Genomic DNA, 22,863 nt, shown 5'->3' with positions numbered 1-22,863 from the left:
ACCGCGCGCCATTGCCGGTCGTTTCATGTAATTCGAGGTTATTACGGTCGTAACATCCAATTTGGTATCTTGGGTTATCGATTTTACGCGTCCTCGAACGTGAACTTCGGCAAAGAGCTCGGAAATTTATTCCCAATGCATCAACTTCGTGGTCCAACAACAAAAATGCAACGCTAACAAATTTGCTAATGTGTAAAAAAAGAAATATTGCATGAGGAACAAATAATTATAAATAATTCTCACTAGGAAAAAAATTCGATAGTAAATATCAAAACGTAAAAAAATATAGAGGAAAGTTGCCGAATGCGTACTTAACCTATTTTTTATTATATTTTCCATTTGGTACTGTTTTGTATGCAAATGAACATTAGAAATTGTAGCTTGAGGTTTTGGACGCTTATTATTACATGTTTAACTTTTCACCAATAACAAATTAATTTGTTATAAATCTTTTTGTAACATGCTGCAAAAGGTACGATTTAGACAACCGGTCGCTTCGTACTTATAGGTATTTTTTATCGTATTTCCTTTGAAAGTATTGAATTTATGAATGAAAACAATTAAAAATATAAGATTAATAAAATAAATCGTTAACTAATACCTAACAATTAATTAATACCTAATTTTAATAATTTATTGAAGAAAATCAAATATTTTATAATTATTATAAATGACAATAATAATAAAACAAATGACACCAAAAAAAATTTGCTTAAATATATTTTTGCACTTAATATTTATATTAATATCAATTATTAGTTTTATTATTGTCAGTTATCAGCCTTATCTTTTAATGGTACGATTCAGGAAACTTGATGAATTTTGTAAAAATATCGATTTAATCTTTACAATGGTTACAAATATGTACATATTGTGAATGTAAAATACTTAACAATAAATCTTCTTTTATAAAAATACAAAAATTTATAATAAAATTGGATGATCGCGTTGTTATTAGCCACATAAGTTGATTAAAAATTAATATCAGACCTGATTTTTTAAAACGTCGCTAACATCCATAAAACAAGATGTAGGCTATTATATTTTTGTCTATATTACTCATTTCTCATATATTTTATATTATTGTTATTAAAGATTGCCTATATTAACTAATAATATAAAATATTGAAGAGGTACGATTTAGGCGACCAGTATGCATTTGCGGCAACTTTCCCCTATATTTATAGTAATTTTCTCAAAAAAAATCGGCTTTAGATTTATATTGTAAAAATGTGTATGTGTGAAGGTACCATAGTGTGTGCTGCAGAAAATTATCAGAAAATATACAGGAAATTATCAAAATTGATATTCTATTTATTTATCATGCAAGATGATTTTCTTCTTCTTTTTCAGAATTAGCATTCTTAAGTCGTGACTATTATCGTTAATGTTGAATTTATATTCCGAGCGATCCGCGTCAATCATGCGCGGATAGCCTCTTGCGGCAATTCTTGAACGATTACTTGCGCAGTTTCCTGCAGCTTGTCGATGGCTATCGACGCCGTCGACGCGATCGCCGCGTGTCCTCGGGACAATTTGTATTCCGTCAAAGGCCAGTTGCCGGTTTTGCAAGGGATACGTATAGGTAACCATCTCACCTCATCATTGCTACCATGCGATCGCTATTACCGTTCGCATATTAACAGCAAAATTGTATGGGGAGTCTGTAAATCCTGTATAGCTTAAACATAACGTGCAATACATTAAAGAATCAGAATTGCTTTACCTACTTTCGACTAAATATACCGATCAAACAATTTTGGAGTCGTCAGTTATTGTAAAATAATTTGGACATTAACGAGTCCAAATTATGGATGCAAAAAGAAGCTCAATTCATCTGGCAACATCTGGCAAGACTTCCCGCCACACGACACAAACTATTTATGAAATAGAACGAGTGAGTGAGTGAGTTTTACACGCAAGGATTTCCCCCTTTTATTGCGAGACTATACCTTCCGTTTCCGGTTCAAAGTGAATAAAACACGCGTAAACTCGACAAATCATAACTGGAGCATATTTTTCTTTTGACACGCGAAAGGTTGAAACCATCAAAACAACGCTGCTATTTTCGTAAATAAATCCGTCACACATTAATCTAAAATTTCTATTATTCATATTGTATACTTAAACTAAAAATAAATTATTGAAATTTTAATCACATCATTTTTCGAATTATAGAGTCCAATTATTATTAAGTATTAATTATAATTATTATAAATATAATTAATATAAATAATTAATATAGATATTAAGTATTTTATTACGAATATATTGATGAAAGAGAATGACATGAAACAATAAATTAATCTCACACAAAAAGAACGATTTTGCTAAATTATCTAAAATTTTAGGTAGACATAGATCTGAAAATAATTTTATTCGACCATCAAAATAATTGTAGGAAATTCAAGTATGAGGAATGCAAAAAATTTTGACATTCTATCAATCAGTTTAAGCGTTTTACATAATTATTTTGATAGTCCAACAAATTATTTTCAGACGTACATCTAGCTAAATTTTCAAATACTTTAAATACTTTAAATAACGGCAAAACCGCTTTTTTCATTCAGATATTCTTAACTAATCATCTATGCTAATAATCAATATTCATATCAGAGAACTCTTCGAGAATACTGCATGTCAAGAGGAGCTTCACTTACTCTTAGAAATATTCTTGAAAGATGCTACGAGAAATAAGATAGTGTAGAAAGTAAATAAGTATATAGCGTTTGTGCTTGTCGTGAATCGGTATAAATAGTCCTTACGAACCCGGATTTTGCTGGCTTAATGCGACATTGCAATCAGAGGCAAGAGTCGCCGGACGAAGCTGTCAAATCCCACTGCCATGAATCATGCCTATTACTATTCCGTTTTCGTTTTAAAGTGTTTCTACTTATGAATTTCTAGATCAAGTTTGTGCACTTCTAAAATATGATAAATACGCGAGCGAGCGTTATTAATCAAAATAAAAAATTGTTATTATGTTTCTCATTCAGTTTCTTTTTTTTAATGAATATTTCATATATATAAAATAAATGCTGCTTTATTTTTGTTTTATTCTTTTAGCCTATTCTTCTTTTACAAATAACAAGATAGAAATTATCTAAATTAGAAATTAAAAAATTAATTAATTTGTATATTTTAATTAAAGAATTAACCTACTATTTTTTTGTGTGAAAACAAAAATTGTACTTAACACATTGTATAAAATTCATTGTTTAAGTAACGAGATAAAATTTTTATTATAAAAAATAATTTCAAGTTGGAGATTGCAAAAGTTATCTTGAGTGAAATATAAAAGTTCTGATTAAAGATTCGGGTGGAAGAAACGATGAAAATGAAGACACCACGGCCTATAAGAAAAGATCACACTCATCATAAAACGGTGGGAGGTATCGCGGTCATCGTATTGAATGTCAATGGAGCCGAGAACGATCCTCGAAATTATTCTCGAGCTTCCAGATCGATTTGCTTTCAAAGGCGAGATGAAATCCATTAGGCAACCGCGCGCATAGCGGATGGAAAAAATAAGATGTCACGCTCGTAACCATAAAGAAGGATCACACGATCCACAAACTCACCAGGAGGTAGCAATATATTATCTGTGCTGCGAGAATACGACTGCAATTTCTTCAGGTGGACTCAATACATTCTACATATTCTATTATGTGTGCTGGTAAAAGGTCTCTTAAGTTTATTATACCTTTGCATATTTCTTATAAAGGCATTTGTCATTAAATAGTGTTATACCTTATTTTATATTTATAATATGAATATAAACATATGTAAATATATGTAAAAATCTTAGACAATAGTAAAGATTTTAGGAATCTCAACAAGATAAATAAAACTGATTTCAAAATAAATAAAAGTCCATCAATTAACTGTTTTAAATATGTAATATAAATTAAAATTAAATTAATTTAAAATTAAATATTACATGAAAATATATTCGAACACTAATATTTTGCAAGAAAAATAACTTTTAAACGTATCGATATATTGTACTAGACGACAAAGTAACAGCTTCTTTAAATGTGTAATTTACATTACCGTATTTATGAATACAAGCTGTCGTAAATGACGGTAATTCATTCCTTCTTTTATTTCTTCCAGAGAATGTTTTTATTACGAAAAAGAAATAGAGAGGAAAGAGCACGTCGTAAATTCCTCATACTGAGAGAACTTTACGTTCATGCCGATATGGACGTTCATGTGGCGTAGATACCGTAACAGCATTTGCCTTATGACGTATTGTTATTTAATCAATCAACCCGAAGGTGCACAAATCGTTCCGTTCCTAGATCGAGCTCTATCACCATCGTTCGACGATTTTTATATTTTTCATTAATCATATTCATTCGTAACCGTGTATCGCCTCCGCAGTTTTGATTAAGCGACATAATATGCGTCGTAAAGCTCGATTGAAATACAACCAAGCGCGATTGACATAAGTGGAAATGCCGATACCGTTGAAAGCAAAAACCTAATGAGAATTATTCAGCTGCAATCATTCACCTATCATTTTACATTTAAATTTTCCGAAAATAAAAATAAAAAGAAATATTATTACTAACATGAAATTAAATTATTATTATTATACATATTTTGCACTATCATTACGTACGTACATTATCAATCATGTGACATTCTGCGAAATTTCATGCAGTTAAAATACTTATGTATTAATAAATTCGCAGAATAATTTTGCTGAAATATATAAAAATTTAGTTAAATACAGATCTGAAAATAATTTTGTTTAGACCGTCAAAATACTTATGCAGAATGTTCAAACTGATTGCTAGAATGTTAAAACTTTTAGCAACATTTTGCATCAATACTTAAACGTTCTGCATAATTATTTTGATGGTTCAATAAAATTATTTTTATGTCCGTATATATATCTAACTAAATTTTTAGATACTTGAACAAAATCATTCTTTCCATGTAATATAATTTTAGTATATACAGGGTGTTTGGAAAGTGATGAAAAATCTTTCGGATAGAATGGATTAAACTGAGAAGAAAAGTCCTGTACCATTTTACAATTTTCGCAATAGTTAACAAGATATTAATTACTAAAAATTATCGAAAATTGGTCTTCAATCATTTTTTACTCAAATACTATCAACTTTACAGAAAAACTGAAAGAGATAAAAATTGTTTATTTTTTATTCATAAAGCTCTAAGAATTTTTTCAGAATTTTTTATCAAGTTTCTAGTATTGCATTTTCTTATTTTTACCAACATGGGAAAATACGATATTAAAAAATTTTGAAAAAATTCTCAGAACCTTATGAGAAGAAAATAAACAATTTTTGTCTCTTACAGTTTTTCTGTAAAGTTAATAGTATTTGAGTAAAAAATTATTGAAGACCAATTTTCGACAATTTTTAGTAATTAATATCTTCTTAACTATTGCGAAAATTATAAAATGGTAGAGGACTTTTCTTCTCAGTTTAGTCCATTATGCCCCTATGCGAAAAATTTTTCATTACTTTCCAAACACCTTGTATACTGTCAAAGCAAGTACAGATAACATGTAGTACAAAAGCAACTTTTTAAATTGAATCGTGCGTAAACTTGGGCATTTGGTAAACATGAAGCATTACCATCGATGACCGAATGAATAATCGATTTGTTGAATGTAGAATTCGAAACAGAACGGAGTCTTTCATGAAAGAGAGAGTCTTTCACAGAATCTTTTGCAGAGCTTCTCAGATACACGCAGTACATTGTAGTCCACGAAGTCGTGCTATATCAACGCGAAAATGTCCATTCATTTTATCACCTATGTGGGTACAATCATGTTATATCAGTAATGATTGCGATTATTATGATGATTACAATTGCATTGGTGTAATAAAATCTATAATCGATTTATTTACTAAATTAGTATTTCAATTTAATGAATAATCACATGTGCATTAATTACGACAAATTATAAACTTTCTATCGTAAAGTCATCTGTTATTTGTAGATATCATTGCTATCGTTCTATTTCAATCTCGGACATATCATGAATTTCAAAAAATAAAACTACCATAAATTCCAATTAACCGAATGAATAATTAATTATGATTTTCAGATTAAGCCATATTTTGCATAAAATAAACTGTTCTTTCAGAGCATTTTCAAAATTATCATATTAAGACTTCCAGTAAATTATATTTGGCACGGTTCACCTCGTTCTGAGAATCAATTCTTGCGCAATATAAGCCTGTTAATATAGGAATCCTCTTATTAACTCGTGGCATTTCGCGATTTTAATATCAAATTTTATTGCAAAGTAACTGGCATATACAGGAAAACATAATAATGAGCGAATTTCGTTATCTTGAAACGGAAATTATTGTCGTTCGATCGGTAACAAGCGATCCGACCGAAAAAGGATTGCCGGTAGACATGTTTGAACTAATTTCGTCCGAACCAATTAAGAACAGTGGCGCACGACTCGTCGATAATTGATACGTCTCTCAAACAGACATGTCTAACACCGGAAGCGTCCTAAAATATCTACGGTAAAACATACATACCAATGTAATTGGTATCTAAAAAAAATTCATGATATTTACTAAAGATGATATTATTTAAACGGGGATTAGTTTTATTCTTAGTCGCACATTTATTATTTAATTAACTAATACCCACGAATTTCGATTTATATTAAAATTCAAAATATTAATTTTTATTCAGAATAATCTTTTTTCTTATACATATTCTTCTTTAACATATTTGTTCTAGAAGCGAAAAATACATTTGTATCAGACTTCGTTCACATATCGATTTTTCGTAGAAAAAAATGCGTTCAATCATCAAGATTTCATGAATGAAGAAATTCTGCTTTAATGAGAAAAATGTTCGAGAGTAATTAATAATGAAGGATTTTAATAGCTTCGAAGATCACGGTTTATAGTTCAAGTGGATCGCCCTTGTCATGGTCGGTCTCACATTCCCTTAAAGGGCCTGGCCGCGAATCCACGTGATCCCATAGAACCCTCGGTACTCCGAGCACGTACACGCCGGCAGTGTTACTTTACATGCCCGGGTCGGCCTGGCATTTAAACAGGAACAAAACGAGAAGCGCGCGCGAAACGAGAATGGGATTATTTCGAGAACGGCGCAGAGATTTCGGACGGACGTTGCGTCGGCTTCGAAAAGTGCCAGGTGCGCTACGTAACGTCGACCGCGAATCGTTTATGTCGTTACTGACGTATTTCAAAGTGATTGACGCCTGTTGTTGCAAACCAATCCTCGAGATCGATACTAAGTGCGGTCAGAAAAAACGAAAAACTTCTCGGAAAGAACGATTTTGTTGAAGTATTAAAAAATTTAATTGTGGATACAAATTTAAAAATAATTTTGTTAGCTATCAAAATAATTACATGGAAATTTCAAGTATGATGAGCAATGCTGCAAAAAGTTTTATATCTAACAGCCAGTTTGAGCGCCTTACATAGATATTTTGATAGTCCAACAAAATTATTTTCAGATTTGTATCTAGTTCAATTTTGGATATCTTTAGCAAAACTGTCCGTTCTTTAGTTGCGCTTGGAAATTTTAGTTACAGCATAAAACATTACATTTGTTGCTTAATTAAATAAAAATCAATACACATATTTATCATCATCAACTTATATATCAATCTTTAAAAAATAGGTTCTTTTTTTGATTAGTTACAATATTTCTAATTAACAAATGAGGTTAATGAATAAATCGAAATGAACATTGCATAGAACATCAGGCTGCACTATACATATAGATGTATTTCTTGTAAAAAGGAAATTATACAGACTATTATTGAATTAATCAGAAAGTATGCCAACTGTCACGAAGAAACAATCAATCAAGATTAATTCAAGACAAATTTTTAATACCGATAATTCATCGATTTCATCGATTTCCCTTTAAATTTCCCCGTTAAATGCTCTTTAAGATAACTGATGATCAAACGCAACAGATGTTAAAGTAGAAACGCCCGCTTCTCCAAGTCCGAACAACGAGCATTCACGTCGATCCATCGGAGCAAATGATTAAATCCGTTCTTTCTCCGAAACTAATTAAATTAATGATCCCCCCTCGGGCGAAACCTCGTCGTTTAGATAGAGTCTGGGTACCGCCTTCTACGTCTCGACAACTTGAGGGAGTCTTTATCCCTTTATCTTTATTTGATTCAGCCAGTCGCTTCATTATCGTTTCTCTCGCGTGGCCTGATGTTGCCCGAAAATCGCACGAGAAGAAATTGCATTATCTGATTCATCAAATTGACGGAGTCAAAATGTTACATGCGATCGAACGCCAATTATCAGATAATAATTTTAAAGGCACAGTATAAATTTCGTCGAAAGTAAAGGCATAAAAACATAAATTTGAAATTGTGTAATATGCAGTTACAAAATTATAAAATTTTCCAAATAATCCAAGCATGCGAACATGATCAATGCGCACAAGTACATTTCATAACGATTGCATACACAATATCGCTTTAGGTGCTTTAATCGTTACCCATAGATTGCATCTTAGAAACAGGAAATGAGACCAATGAGGAAACACACATGATATAGTGCATTAATTTCAATGATAAAAATTATATCTGTATGATAGATATTATCTATTGTCAGTTTTATATATATAGATAATCAGAAATTACATATAACTATTAGTTGATGTAGATATTGAAAATGTAAAATATTAGAGTTTATATAAACACAGGTCACCTAACGTAATAATTATTAATTATTCTATAATATACTATTTATAAAAAAATTTGATAGAAAGGCTTTAAAATTATTCTAAATAGTTTTACAAATATTAAATAAAGCATTAAAGGAAATTTTAAAAATAAGAGTATTCTTATATTTTATATGTATATCTGTCATGCCACATCTTTCTAGTTGACTTTATTTTAAAAATCATGTTTTTTATCATTTTATTTATTATTTTAAAAATCAGTGTTGTAACAGATACTTTTTAAAAGGTCAAGATATAGGTATTATGTGAGAACAGTATTTAGTTACAGAGGTACAGATGCAATTTAAAAATATTATTTAGGTACAGACAAAGGTACAGTATAGAAGTTAAGAAGTATCTGAAAGATTTAATTTTTTTTTAGGTATTTCTTATTAAAAGAAAACAAACTGCATAAAGGAATTTTATTTTACATTAAACTATTACTTATGCAGTACTTAATATTTGAATAATTGTCATTTGTCATGTTTTTTTTAATCCGTGTTTCAAATATTGTATCAGAAAGTAGATTCTAGGGGTTAAAATTAAGTTTATGATATAATAACATAATATATAGATAAAAAATATCTTGTACCTACGTATCTAAATTTAAAAGGTACTCTACAAAAAGGTATTCAGATACAGTTATTTCCGCTTATAAGGACTTAGGTAATGCACTCACAATACTGCTAAAATTCCTACATCCAGAGAAAGGTTTCTTCGATTCAAAGAAATGTTTCTTTGCTATACGGTTAAAGAAAAAAATTATTTTCAAATCAAAGAAATGACGTTCAAATCAAAGAAATTTTTTCTTTAACCGTATAGCAAAGAAACATTTCTTTGAATGAAAGAAACCTTTCTCTGGGTGTAGGTACTTATATCTAGATATGTTACAAAACTGTTTTTTATATATATTGTTTATTTATATTTTATTTCATGTTTTGCTCATAGAACTATACGAAGAAAAATCTACATAAACAAGCTTAAGCATTCAGCCAGTCGACTAAACGTGAGTACAAAGCAAGACCCAACACGATGGCAAACACGATATGCTATGCGTATTGTATGCTACATGCGCGGCAGGATAGAGGAATACATTTCGCAATATTCCGGAGTGAAATTTGCGTTTGCCACTCGGTATGCGAACCGATCGACTGGATTGCAGAAACAGGAAGCAACATACAAGCGGGCTGGTGCGAGTGCGCCGTTTGATCTCGATATCTTAAAGATCCGATCGGAGGCGGCGCGACTCTGCTCGGCTACGTGTGCGATCGATCGATCGATCGCATCTCGCGTCGAAGAGGCAGCCAACGGTGAACGTTAATTATCACGCGTTATTTTTATTTATCGATACGAGAGAGCCGCACCGTCATCGCGTAAGTGTCATTAAAAATGTATTTCTCGCGCGGCTCTGCCTCTTAAAAGAGAGGCATCTAAGAGGCTTAAAATCGAAAGAGAAAAAAAGAAAGGACAAGGAAAAGAGCAAGAGCAAGAGCAAGAGCAAGAGAGAGAGAGAGAGAGAGAGAGAGAGAGAGAGAGAAAGAGATGAAAAGCAAGAACGTAAACGATACAAAAGACGAAAGCATCTACCAAAGTTAATTACTCTCGGTGGCTCAACTGTGGTCGTTAATCGGCTGTTAATTACCCCATAAACGAGCTACTGAACGGTCAAAACGTTTCAAGAGAACGTCATCAAAACACAACGATCTAGAACGACGTAATACATTGCTATATAAAGGAATCTCGGATACTTCTTTTGCAGTTTCGAGTTATCGATACAATCGCAATCAAAATTTAAAAGCTATATGTAAATGATCCTCTTAGAGCACAAATGGAATTTTTTTCGATTATCTTGAAAAATATGACAAACTTAATATGCAAAAGTTACTTTATAATCTCGGAATGCTGTATGAAAAATTGTAGGAAAAATTTCGATCACTGTAATACCAAATTTGTTTAAATAATTACTCAAATTATTTTCAAAAATGGGGGATACTCTTTTCTAATAATTTGACATATAATTTTTAGAGAAGAATATCATGTATATTTTGTTACTTTAAAAGCTTTAAACCTAACAAAATATCGAAAAATTTTTTTAAATATTAAATTGCCATTAATTACTACTTTCAAACAGATATTAATTAATCGATATACATGTATACTGATACGATTTCTTTATTTATACGTGTCTACAATAAATCCTCCGCGGATAAGTCCAGCCGCTCATAAATTACATTAAATTACACCGGCCGGAAACGCTTTACCCTCTTCGCGCTTTCTCTCTCCATGTGTTTCTCCTGTCTCTCGGCATTTTTGTTACTCATCGTTCGAGTGCGCACGTTACACGCGATATCGCCGATATGAGAGAATCGATATCCCTGAGAGAGACCGCCTTTGATCGCCCTGGAGTAACGAGGTAAAAGGGTGCGTTCGCACTCGCGATGCGCCCTACGGTGGAGATTCGAGGCGGTCGTCGTCGTGTTGCTAAATATAAAGCAAAGAGACCCCCAAAGAGAAGAAGGAGGCTGAGGAATGTCCTGACGCTTAATATTCTCGGACCAGACACACGTTTTACGAGGTCGCGCGGGATTCGGTCGGAATGAAAATTCCGAAAGGCAATATTTTAAAAGACCGCACACGCATCACGTCCGGGACTGCATAGTTTTTGCCTCGTGTCATGCCGGAAACCAGCCGAAAATTTAAAAAGCGAGATTACACGTTATCGCGAGAGAAAACCACAAGAGGCGCCACGCAGTGCGAGAGATTTAATCTCGGGGAAAATATCATCGGGGGATACGTGGCGCAGCATCGCGTGGGTGTCGTTATGCACATGGATCGTGTCTCAAAAGTGCAATCCGGTGCAAGATTTATCGGTTAATTAACTTCCGTGCTGACCGAGACGTTAGAAAATAATTTATGAGATGGCGATTGAACATTTAACACTATATTAGAAAAAGGGTCTGGTTGCATTAATTAGAATTCCGGTTAAAAATGGACAAATCGAAATTTTCTGGTTGAATCTATCATAATTCTAATTGAGATAACTAGAATTCTGATTGATACGATCAGAATCTTTTCGTTCGTTCATTTTCAATAAAAAATTTTTTTCCATGTAGAAATATTGAGCGATCGTTTTTATTTTTTAGATTAATATTTTTGTGAAAGACAAGATTCTAAAATTTATTGACTTTTTAATAATTATATCCTTTATGTTGATGAAATATTTGGTTTTTCATCACTTTTTTTATTTTCATAGTAATTCATTTACTTGATTTTCTATTTAAATGTGAGAACCTTGGTACTTCTATAATATTATTAGTTAAAGTGTAACGATGAACGTTATCATATTTAAAAATAATTACCTATGTATCTTTTATTAAAGTATATATTTCTATGAAAATATATAATATAGATCATAGTCAAATATTATTCATAAATTATTCAAAACCTTCAGCTTCAATCAACCGATTACATACATTAATTACAGTTGAATATATTATTGATTGTCTTCATTATTCAATGCCTTCAACTTCATTCGCGAATGTCCCCGATACAATTATGGTTGATTGAAGCTGAAGGTTTTAAATAATTTATTAATAATATTTGACTATGATTTATGTAAAGAATTGGTAATTGTATTAGTGTAAAAAAATTATGTGCATAAATATGATATACATATAAATATATATGAACATGTTACAGTGCATAAAACAGCATTGATTTTCTTAAAAGCAGGCAGTTTGCTCCCACTAAAATTCAATCGCGACAAGCTCGAGGCGTTTTGTTACTGCACCACAATTTGAATAACGTTCAATATATACGTTACGGACAAATGATTGTATTCTACGCGTATGTGTAATATTTACGTCTTATGCAAATCCGAACGCCATAACGCGTCAGTGGCCGCATGGCAATGATATCGTAATCTGCATTTAAAAGGCATACATGCATAAATGGAAATAAAGATCTCATCGTGCGAAGTATGTCAAAAAGTTCGAAATAGTTCAATAAAATGAATCAGAATGAAAATATAAATCGCATCAGATGGCTGTGTTTAGCAGAACAAACAGCTTTGCAATTATAAAATTCTTTGATATAACCGGTCTTACCTTTTATAGTTCATCACTGGATCTGTATAAACCAATCATATTAAGAAATCTTATAACAATTACAAAGCTGATTTTTCTGTCGAATACAACCAAAGAAAGAAAACGTATAATATGTCTTCAAAAAATAAAATAATTTGTAACATACAGAATATCTTAATTTTTTATAGACTAAAATGTTATATAAATAAAACAAAATTTTCTATTTTAAATAACACATTGCAATTAGAACAAATAAAATATTATAACTTCAATAAAAATATAGATATTGTTTGAAATTCAATAATCTCCAGTTATTATATCAATATTTGATTTTGATTGTATCATATCAGTATAAAATTTCATTTTACTTTCGAATATATCAAAGTTAAAATTTTATTATTTCCTTATTTCTTTTTAATAATATTTATTGCATTTCTAAAACTGCTCTTGGATCAATGTTTTTTAAATTATTTCTTTAAAAAAAACTTTTATTCGTAATGCAATGAATAAATTAATGCTAAAATTTCAGAAATAATTATAAAATAATAACTCTCTAAATTATGATTGTTTCATTGTTCTCTAAAGTTTCTTCCAAGACGCATTTAATTGACAGAAGTCAACTGTAGAAATTTATAATAAAAAAAATATTCAAAACATAAAAAACTTTGTCATTAAAAAGCATGAAAATTAAAATATACATTTATTTATGTTTATTCAATAAAATTATTCGATGCCGAATATTATGATTCAAAAACACTAAATCAGATTATCTTAGAAGACTAAAAGCAATAAATATATCTTAAAAAATTTCTAAATTTTAATATTTGTTTAAATAATACTAATGAAACATTTATCTATAATAAATAAAACGATTTTTAAATCAAATTAATGGTTCTTATACCAAATAAATATATGTTTACATTTAGTATTTAATATTTTAATATTTTATTATTCAACTAAATATTTATTAAAATTTAGTAAATTTTTTAGCGTAGCAAATAGGAGATATTTACCTTGTTTAAGACTGTGTCTAAACCCGCGTGCTTGGACGGCTGTTTTCAGGTCGCTCAGGAACAACGAGAAGACAACAACGAGGAGGCGTAACGTGACGTTGCCAGCATGTCCCTTCTTCGTGGCAGTGGCCATGGTCCACGAGGATTCCTATAATTCCTTGACACCACCGAACAAAGGCGATCATTGACAGGAGGCACTCACATAGTCCGTAAATCGTCGAATGGAGAAAAAGAGAATAAAAAAGAAAAACGCCGAGTGAAAAATTACTGTCTCACTCCGCTCCGACTCTCGTCATTCATCGATTCGCGTCGCATTATTGTATCGCCATGTTGATCGCCTCGTGATGATAGATCGCGCGCGGAAGTCAGCAACTTATCCACACCTCGTCGTCGCGCTTCCGTTTCGCTGACGATTCGTCGACGATTATCGCGAATTTCTGAACCCCACTCGATCATACCGAAACGCATTACACGACGAGATTTCCGGAACGATTATCGCCGCGTTATCTCGTCTCCATCGGACAACTTCAGAGCGACGCTACGCGCCGCACCTCCCTCTTCGCCGTCGGCACACGTTAATCCAATGACACGTCAGATTTGATTCTCGATGTCACGCACTCACGAATTTCCCCCCCAGCGATATTCCGAAATGACGAACACGACGCGAACGTTTCCGCGGAAGCGAAAACTCGAATCACCTGAACTTAGCCACGAGTGCGATTCACTGCTCCGCGCTTCGAATTCGCGGCCGACGCGCAGGATCGAAAAATTCGACAGATATTTCCGAACGCGCTCACTTGTTGCTCTCGGAGACGAGGAATCTTACCGGCGCGCATTCACTCTGCTCCTCCGAGTGTAGATGACGAGAAGAAATCACCACCGCACCACGCGACACGCCACCACGGTGGTTGGCGATCTCGCACGTATAACGTATATGAATTAGTAGAAATTTAATGTCTTACTTTCTTTCCGTCCACGCGGGAACATCCGTCTGCGGGAATGGGCGCCACACTTTTCACAGAGAGAGATTACTCCAAAATTCTGAACCGAGAAACTAGCCGCACGCGAGAAAGAAGGAAAAAACCCGCCAGCGACGCTCCGGCACTACCGACGTGAAGGTCGCGAGCGAACTAACTGAAGCAAGCGCCGAGTCACCACCGAGCTCCGCGCGGTCACTCCCACCCCTCTCACATTCAAGCAGCGAGCGTTATACTTCCAAAAAACGATTACGCCTCAGACTCGAGACACGCACAAAGGACATTAATTTTTTTTGTCTATTACCCGAAATTAAATTAATTCTTAATTTTTTATGAACGACGTATTATAATAATACAAGAATTTTATTGTAATTAATGCCTGTATTCATAGTCATGCCTTATATTTAAGGCTTCCTTAAATTTATCTTTAGATACTCTACGAATTATTTCATTGGCTACTGAACATCTAAAGATAAATTTAAGGAAGCCTTAAGTACAAGGTCTAATTATGAATAAGGGCATAAATGTTTAACACGCAATTGCGCTTTTAATGAAAAGTTTTAAAAACGGGGGAGTAATCAGCTGAAAGATTGTACCACAGATTACATGATTTCATATGATTTTATCTGATTACAAATAATTTTTTTCACTACATATGAAGTAATTTGGTAAAATATACGATTTTATTTAATATTATACAATGATTTCTTGTGGTTGCATATGTAATTATCAGATTATACATAGAGATTTCATATGAATTTTATAATGATTTCGAGGATTCTGTCCTACGATTACATTAAGTTACCCCCTCGTTTAAAAATACAGATTTTAAATTCGTTTAAAAATGAAGATATCTTCCACACACACACTGTTCTTTGTACTGATCAAAACATATATGATTATAACTCTAAATATTTATATGGATTGTATACAACGTTTAAATTCTTCTATACTATTCTTTCTATTTAGACTTCTTTTTCTTATATTTATTTTTAAACTTCTCACGTATGTTCCTTCACATCCTCGCAACCCTTCTCGAATCGGTAGTCGCAAGAGTGTAAATAATGTAATGCGGACACGCAGTCTATAACGTATTTGCGTGTGTTGGATGCGATCATGGGATGCACACGTGTTTGTGTTCAATTGTGCGTCTACGTGGCGTTCGTCGCCGCCATTGTTGCAGTTGATCAAGGTAAATCGAAAAGAAAAATCAATATCTCATTCTTTATCGCTTGAGTCATTATGCTTTAACTATATTTAGAACCTGACACTTCCATATAAAATTAGCCAAATATCACATCGATAGACTGATAATATAATTAGTAATAGAAAAAATAGAAAACCTACGTGATGCGAATTAATTTTATCCGTTTATAATTGTTGAACTTTTTTTTCGATATTTCTTTTTCGTAAAGACACATCTGAATGCCTGGGTCCATTGACGTATTATAAGGATCTCGGGTGCACGCCAATATACGACGACGAGGACAATTGCCCGAAAAGGTTCAACTGTAACCATATCAAACAAAGATCTAGAGATAAGTGTTACATCAACGGTCGTACATATAATCCTAACCAATTCCTTAACAGTAAGGATTCAAATGTTTGCGATGTCTCATGCATTTGCAAACTCTCATTAAGCAAGAATCAAATGTAAGTACGACATTGAAATAAATAAATTAAATTATTTCACCCCAAAAAAAAAATCAGATGCACTATTTTTAATAATTAACAGTATTATATATATAATCTATCGAGCAAGATAGTCTATATTATAAATAAATTATATGAAAATAAAATAGCTAAAGAAAATAATAACAATACACACATACACACGATTAACACGATTTTAAGCTTATTTGTCATACATGCCCCCCATAAAAAAAGCTATAAAATTTTATATTTAAAGAACATTTTTTTTTTCACATTTTGCAATATGCAATTTTATATATTTTTGTAAAAATAGCTGAGTATTTTCTTTATATCAATTACTTATTAATAATAATTTTTCGAAAATTATTGCTCGTATTGCTATGCATTTCATATTTCAGACGAGATGATGTTATTTAATTTAAATTATATGTTATCATATTAAATGCATTTCATATTTGAAGCGATTTGTCTTTATTCGTAATAGCTACTTGCCAGATTTCTGATTATCGAACAGTTACATGTCACTTATTTACTTTAGAGTATCTAAATTTTTCGTCTGTAAACTATCATTTTACAATGTAAAGCTTATAAAAAAGATGTATATGATATAAAAAAATGTATTTAATCACGTAAAAATATCAAATGTTTAATCAATTACAGTTAATTTATAGAAAATGTGTAAAGATCATTAAAATTTTTTGATTAAACTGCAATTTATCCATATAGTGCTGCGTTTCACTGTGTGGACCATTTTAAATGTACCGAAATAGAAGTAAAAGATAGTTGCTATATACGGCAAAACCCAACAACATGTTGCAAAAATCTGACAGAAATTTGTCGTAAGTACATTCTTAATTGAAAGTATACACGTATATATTATGTCCTATATTACTCGTATATATTTTGTATATTCACAACACTCTTAACAGTTGATTATTATTTAAAAATTACTTTCATTAAAATTCAAGAAAGTATATATAATTAACTAATAACACAATCACATTTTGTTATTATAAAAATTTGATTATTTAAGTTTATAGATAAGATTAGTTAACCGGTCAGTCATATAAATATACACATGTATAATTAAATAAAACTATAGAAAGTATAATCGTAAAGTATAAGTAATGCTTCTTATATGTTTTAGCTGTTAGAATGGAAGATATACCTGTTTGTGATGTAAACGGTCATATGTATCGTGATGGTGAATATTTCGTAGTGAATGAAGAACCCGATTTGATTTGCATCTGCCAACCAGAGTACAAAGGTAATAATAATTATTATCATGTAATAAATGTACATTGCCTTTAATCTTTCGGTGCCATTGTCTCTATAGAGATGTGTTTCACTTTATACGCTGAAACCTTTTTATTAATAAAAATATATTTGCTTGTTATCTTTAATATTTGACAATTCGATTGAAAAAATATACGTATGTATTGTTATATTTTCATTTTTTTACAAGATATTTTCATACAACACCTATGTGATAGATAAGTAACAAAATGGTATAAAGTGACACCAAACAGTTAGTAACTTATATAATTTCTAAAGTTGTAATAAAGATAATATCTATTAGAACTGGGAATTTTCTAATTTTAGGTAAAAATATTCCACCTTTCTGTATCAAGCCTAAACATTCCCCGTGTCTTCACCCTGCATTCAGTCACAATGATTATTTTCGTCGAAATTGTGCTCCAGTTTTTAATGACCACGCAGAAAAGAACACGTGTTATAAGACGATGTTATGCCGTAAGTTTGAAATTTGAATGCTGTACACATTTCGTCGCCGTGTTATTAACATAATTTTTGTTAAATTTTTCAGATGTTCCTGATGACGTTGTCATTCCTAGCCGATTACCTTTTATAATGGATAATTATGCTAGTATGTTTAATATTTATTTTTAAATGTAAATTTATTTTGTAATATCCTATATGCATTCGCGGAATATTATGTCGGTCTGATAAAAAAATTATTCCTGTTATATTTGTTAAGAAATTTAGAATATATACATACATTCGCATGGCATTAAATGATATGTACAATTATGTTATATATACATTTTAATTATTCTTTTAAAAAACGTAAGCAATATTTTCTTTATCAATTTATATTATAATATATTGTTTCTGTAAGAAATCATTCGTTATTCAATTCGAATTCTAAAGCACGTTAATAACTTGGAAAATTGAAGTATTATCTATGTGTATAAAAAATAAAATTAATTCTAGCGTATATTAACAAAGTCGAAGAAATCTCAATTTTTTGTCTTATTAATTTGTTTAAATTCATTCATTATTAATATTTTTAATGTACTTTATGGATATTTGAAAAAAAAATTTATTACTTCATGACAGATTGCCATTCGCTAATCATATGAATATGTGAAGTATATAAATTATAAAATTGACACGCATTTGAACGGTCAAGCGAACTTATTACACAACCGTATTGTGAATCGCGTCAAATAGAAGATAATTGCGACAAACATTGCATATGGATAACAAGTACAATCGTAAAATCAATTTCTGTGGCACGTTAATATTAAAATGATCCTATAAAATGATAACTAATTACAAAATATAACTCACTTTATTGCGCATTAAATTTACTGAATATAGAAAAGTGTGCGATATAAAATAATTGACGTACTATTAATATTTATCGTATTCTAAGAAAATATAATTATTCATATGATATTCCTTTTTTCAGATATGTGCATATTTGGTAATTTGCTAATGCAAATTGGAGACAGACTACAGCCGTTTTCAGAGTATATCAATTGTGTTGATTGCATTTGCGAAGTACCGCCTGTACTGACTTGTGTATATATACCGAGAGATAATTGTAGTAGTAAGATTTCTTTTTCTTAAGCGTTATAATGTATTAGATTATTATTTTTTTGCTATAAGATGCAAAACCTTATTATAAAACTTGAAGATTTATGTAAACCTTAAATTGTAATAAAAATTTGTATTTACAAGGATAGATATATTACTTATTAATTATTAATATTCATTGCCTAATTAATGTAATAAAATATCTGTTTATCAAAAGAAACTGTACGGCGACATTACAATTTCTAAGTTATGTCGTCTGAGTCTTCATATAGTTGAAAATATAGATACTGGTGATTCCTTATATAATAAAGATATATATTGCTTTACCGAGAAATAATCTTCAATTTGCAGCAATTCAAGATCACACTAACTGTTCCTAGTAATCGCGATATATTACCATTAAGTATAGGTCATCCGAATGTATGTCTCGTACGAAGATTATTCCATATGACTGATGTATATGCGTTTTACGCATAAAGATATCAATTATGCGGTTAGATAATAACTATCTCCTGTAGTTATATCTTGTACGTAGTTATTATTGTAATTATAATTATCCATGTAAATGCATCATGTAAACTTATTAATTTCTCTAAAAGACTAATTTACTGATAAAGCTCTTACAAAATATTGATTTATATTGCAAATTCGTGAAAAAATTTGCGCGTTTTTTATTAACATAGAAAAAAAGTAACGTTTTATAACTTATAACGATAACTGAAGTCTAAAACTGATTCTAATATAGTAATAGTATTGTAGTTATATATAAAATTATCTTTAAAATAAAAATCAAAGTTTCAAAATATGCATACAGAAAAAGTAGTTTATTTTTTAGGAAGGAAAAACGATATGCATCACTCTTAGATGAATAACTCTTAACAATAGCTTTAGTTTGCCTACGAAACGCCTATAAAACATTAATGTTATTAATAGAGACATCGAAGTTAATTAATTTTTCATGAACAATGCATCGTACTATGACTAATGCAAGAATTTTGTTACGACTACCTATTCAACATATAATTACACATATAAAGAAAGACTTAAAAAGTACAAAGAGTGACCCCAAAAAAGTGTAAAAAAACTATAAAATTAGGAAATGTTTGTGTAAAAAATTTGTGTGCGGCAAATGTGTGAAGAAAATAACATATAAATGCGTTTCATGTAATACATAACGGCGTTGTATTTAACATTTAATCTTTCACCAAGGACTAAAAAAAATTCAATATAATATAATAACTGCTTTTTGTAATAAAATAAATTGATTAAAATTAGTGATTGTTAAACGTTTGTTATAATTATCTGCATGTTTCATTTCTTTTCATTTGTTGTTTATGAAGAAAATGTGCTTGGAGCCAAATTGGCTCTTACGGTCTTTCTAGGTATACGTATGTATTTTCCCTCTTCCTGTACCGTGTCCCTGAGTCCTGTGTCATTCATATATCCACCGTTTTTCTTGTGTCCACCTCCAGGCCGTGGACTTGGCCACTGATCGAGGAAATGAGGCAGCGCAGACGCAAGTCGCGTAAATTTTCATGTTGCTCGAACATGACACGTGGTTCTCGTTCTTTCAATTTGATATGCGCCTATTTGGCGTTCATTGCTGTCGTAGTCGCAGTTAATTAATGTGAGTCGCAAACAATGTAGAAAACAACGCTCGCAAGCAATGTATTATACAATAAATTATTATAAAAAACCGATTATTTGAATATTAATTTTATCTGCCTACTCCTACCGTAAGGTAATAATTATTTTCGATTTAAATTTTAATGATTTTACGGGAAAATTGCGAAGAACACGCAAGTATTAGAACCATTGTGAATGTAAAATTTTAATTCACACTAATTGTAAGTAACCGGCAAGTTCTGTACAAATGCATTGCATTTGTAAGATACACATTTATTATAATAATAAAAAAAATATTACTCAATAGTACATGTTTTCTTCTTCATAATTACTAACTAACTTGACTTGTTAGCTTGTAAATTATAGACCGTAGATGCAATATTTAAGTGCTAGATAAAGTGAAGAAACCAAAAAGCTAAATAAAGTGAAGAAAATATCTCCATATAATACAAATTATACCTACATGGAGTCTCTCTCGAATATCAAGCAAAATATTACATTGAAGACAAGGTATTTCTTCCCTAACAGAAATTGTAGATGGGTTCTGACAGGGTCCAAACAAGTATAGCCTAATATTTGATCAGGCAGTGATGAGGAAACCTGATCAGGCCCTGAGAACTAATGTAACGTTCGGAACGTCTTTCGCCTGATTAGGCGATTCTTATTAGGTCCTTATAATTAATCCTTTTTGCGCCTTATATTTTTTTAATGTGATTAGGTATTAATAGAATACTAATAGAGTACTGATAAGATACTAGTAAGGATCTAGTAGGGTACTGCATAGCAGGATACTGGTAGAGTACTGGTACGGAAACTAATTATTATAGGGATATGTTTTTAACTTTATTGGGTATAAAATCTTGCATAGCAGAAGATTTTTACAATTCCATAGAATTTTTCTATGAAGAAAATGGAATATCTTTTGAAAATATTATTGATAGGTTTAAATAAATAATATAAGTAAGTATTTATTTTAAACAGTTCTTAATAAATGAATTTTATATTATAGAATTTGCTGCAGATAATTGCTGTTATGATGGGCAATTCTAATGAAGTACAAGCTCGATTCAGAAGTAAAATTCTTAATTTACTTGTCTTAGGATGTGTCTGCCATTCTATGCATTTATGTGCATCAGCTGCCTGCTTAAAGCTACCATATAGGAGATATTTTTTAATATTAATAATATTATTAATAATATTATCCGAGGATGGAACAACTGGCCCTTAATAAGATAATATATGGACTCATCTTTTTTTACACAAATTAGACATTTTAATGAACATAGATTATAATGTGTGTGTGTGTGTGTGTGTGTGTGTGTGTGTGTGTGTATAGAGAGGCATTATTAATAAAACACATGAGTGTAAATTTTCCAAAATTTTTTTACTAAAGAAACATATATTTCAGTAACGAACACACACGGACAAATCAATGGTCGAACTAAATTATATAAGATTAGGTACTTCGCTATTTCTTCTTTGCCTCTAGAAGGTTACAATGCTTTGGTTATCTTTTTTTTTTGTTTTGAATATATTATAGGATATTTACGGAGATATAATTAGTGTTCCTCTCTTTCGGCTTTTTAAGCACTGAATTACTTTATACCAAGCGGCTCGAAGTTCCCCGTTGTTTGCTCATGATCATTGTCCAACCGATCGATCGCGCGATCAATCGACGGAACGCGTCCGTTTACACTATTTCTAATCGGTATACAATAATTTGCTATCTCTATCGAGTCCATCTGTCGAAACGCATTTCGATCGCGATCGCGCGATTTTCGAACGGCCTACCTGTCGCTTCGTCGCAAAAGTTAACATTTGTATTGTTGTGCTTATTGCGAATTTCCATATTTCACATGTTCTCCGCGAAACAAAATATATATTGTAAGAAATCTTTACTAAACGATAAAATCTAAAATTTTTTATCCAATGCTTTTC

General features: G+C 31.2%; 2 protein-coding genes across 2 annotated transcripts in view; one reads left to right on the top strand and one right to left on the bottom strand.

Annotated features, from left to right (window-relative positions):
* Positions 1–14,300, bottom strand: part of wb (wing blister) — a 187,244-nt gene extending 172,944 nt beyond the window's left edge. The window contains exon 1 of the mRNA XM_018458304.1: positions 13,829–14,300. Coding sequence (XP_018313806.1) covers positions 13,829–13,961 — 133 coding nt within the window. The 5' untranslated portion in view covers positions 13,962–14,300. The remainder of the gene's footprint in view (positions 1–13,828) is intronic.
* Positions 14,301–15,921: 1,621 nt separating this feature from the next.
* On the top strand, positions 15,922–19,332 carry LOC108729264 (uncharacterized). Its single transcript, XM_018458290.1, has 7 exons — positions 15,922–15,997; positions 16,221–16,458; positions 17,185–17,297; positions 17,606–17,725; positions 18,061–18,210; positions 18,284–18,343; positions 19,172–19,332. Exons 1-7 carry the CDS (start codon positions 15,922–15,924, stop codon positions 19,330–19,332), a joined length of 918 nt encoding a protein of 305 aa, XP_018313792.1.
* Positions 19,333–22,863: the final 3,531 nt, after the last annotated feature.

The sequence above is a fragment of the Mycetomoellerius zeteki genome, unplaced genomic scaffold, assembly GCF_001594055.1.
Source record: "Mycetomoellerius zeteki isolate Tzet28-1 unplaced genomic scaffold, Tzet1.0 scaffold72, whole genome shotgun sequence".
NCBI classification, from domain to species: Eukaryota; Metazoa; Arthropoda; class Insecta; order Hymenoptera; family Formicidae; genus Mycetomoellerius; species Mycetomoellerius zeteki.
This window is presented reverse-complemented; position numbering and strand designations above follow the sequence as displayed.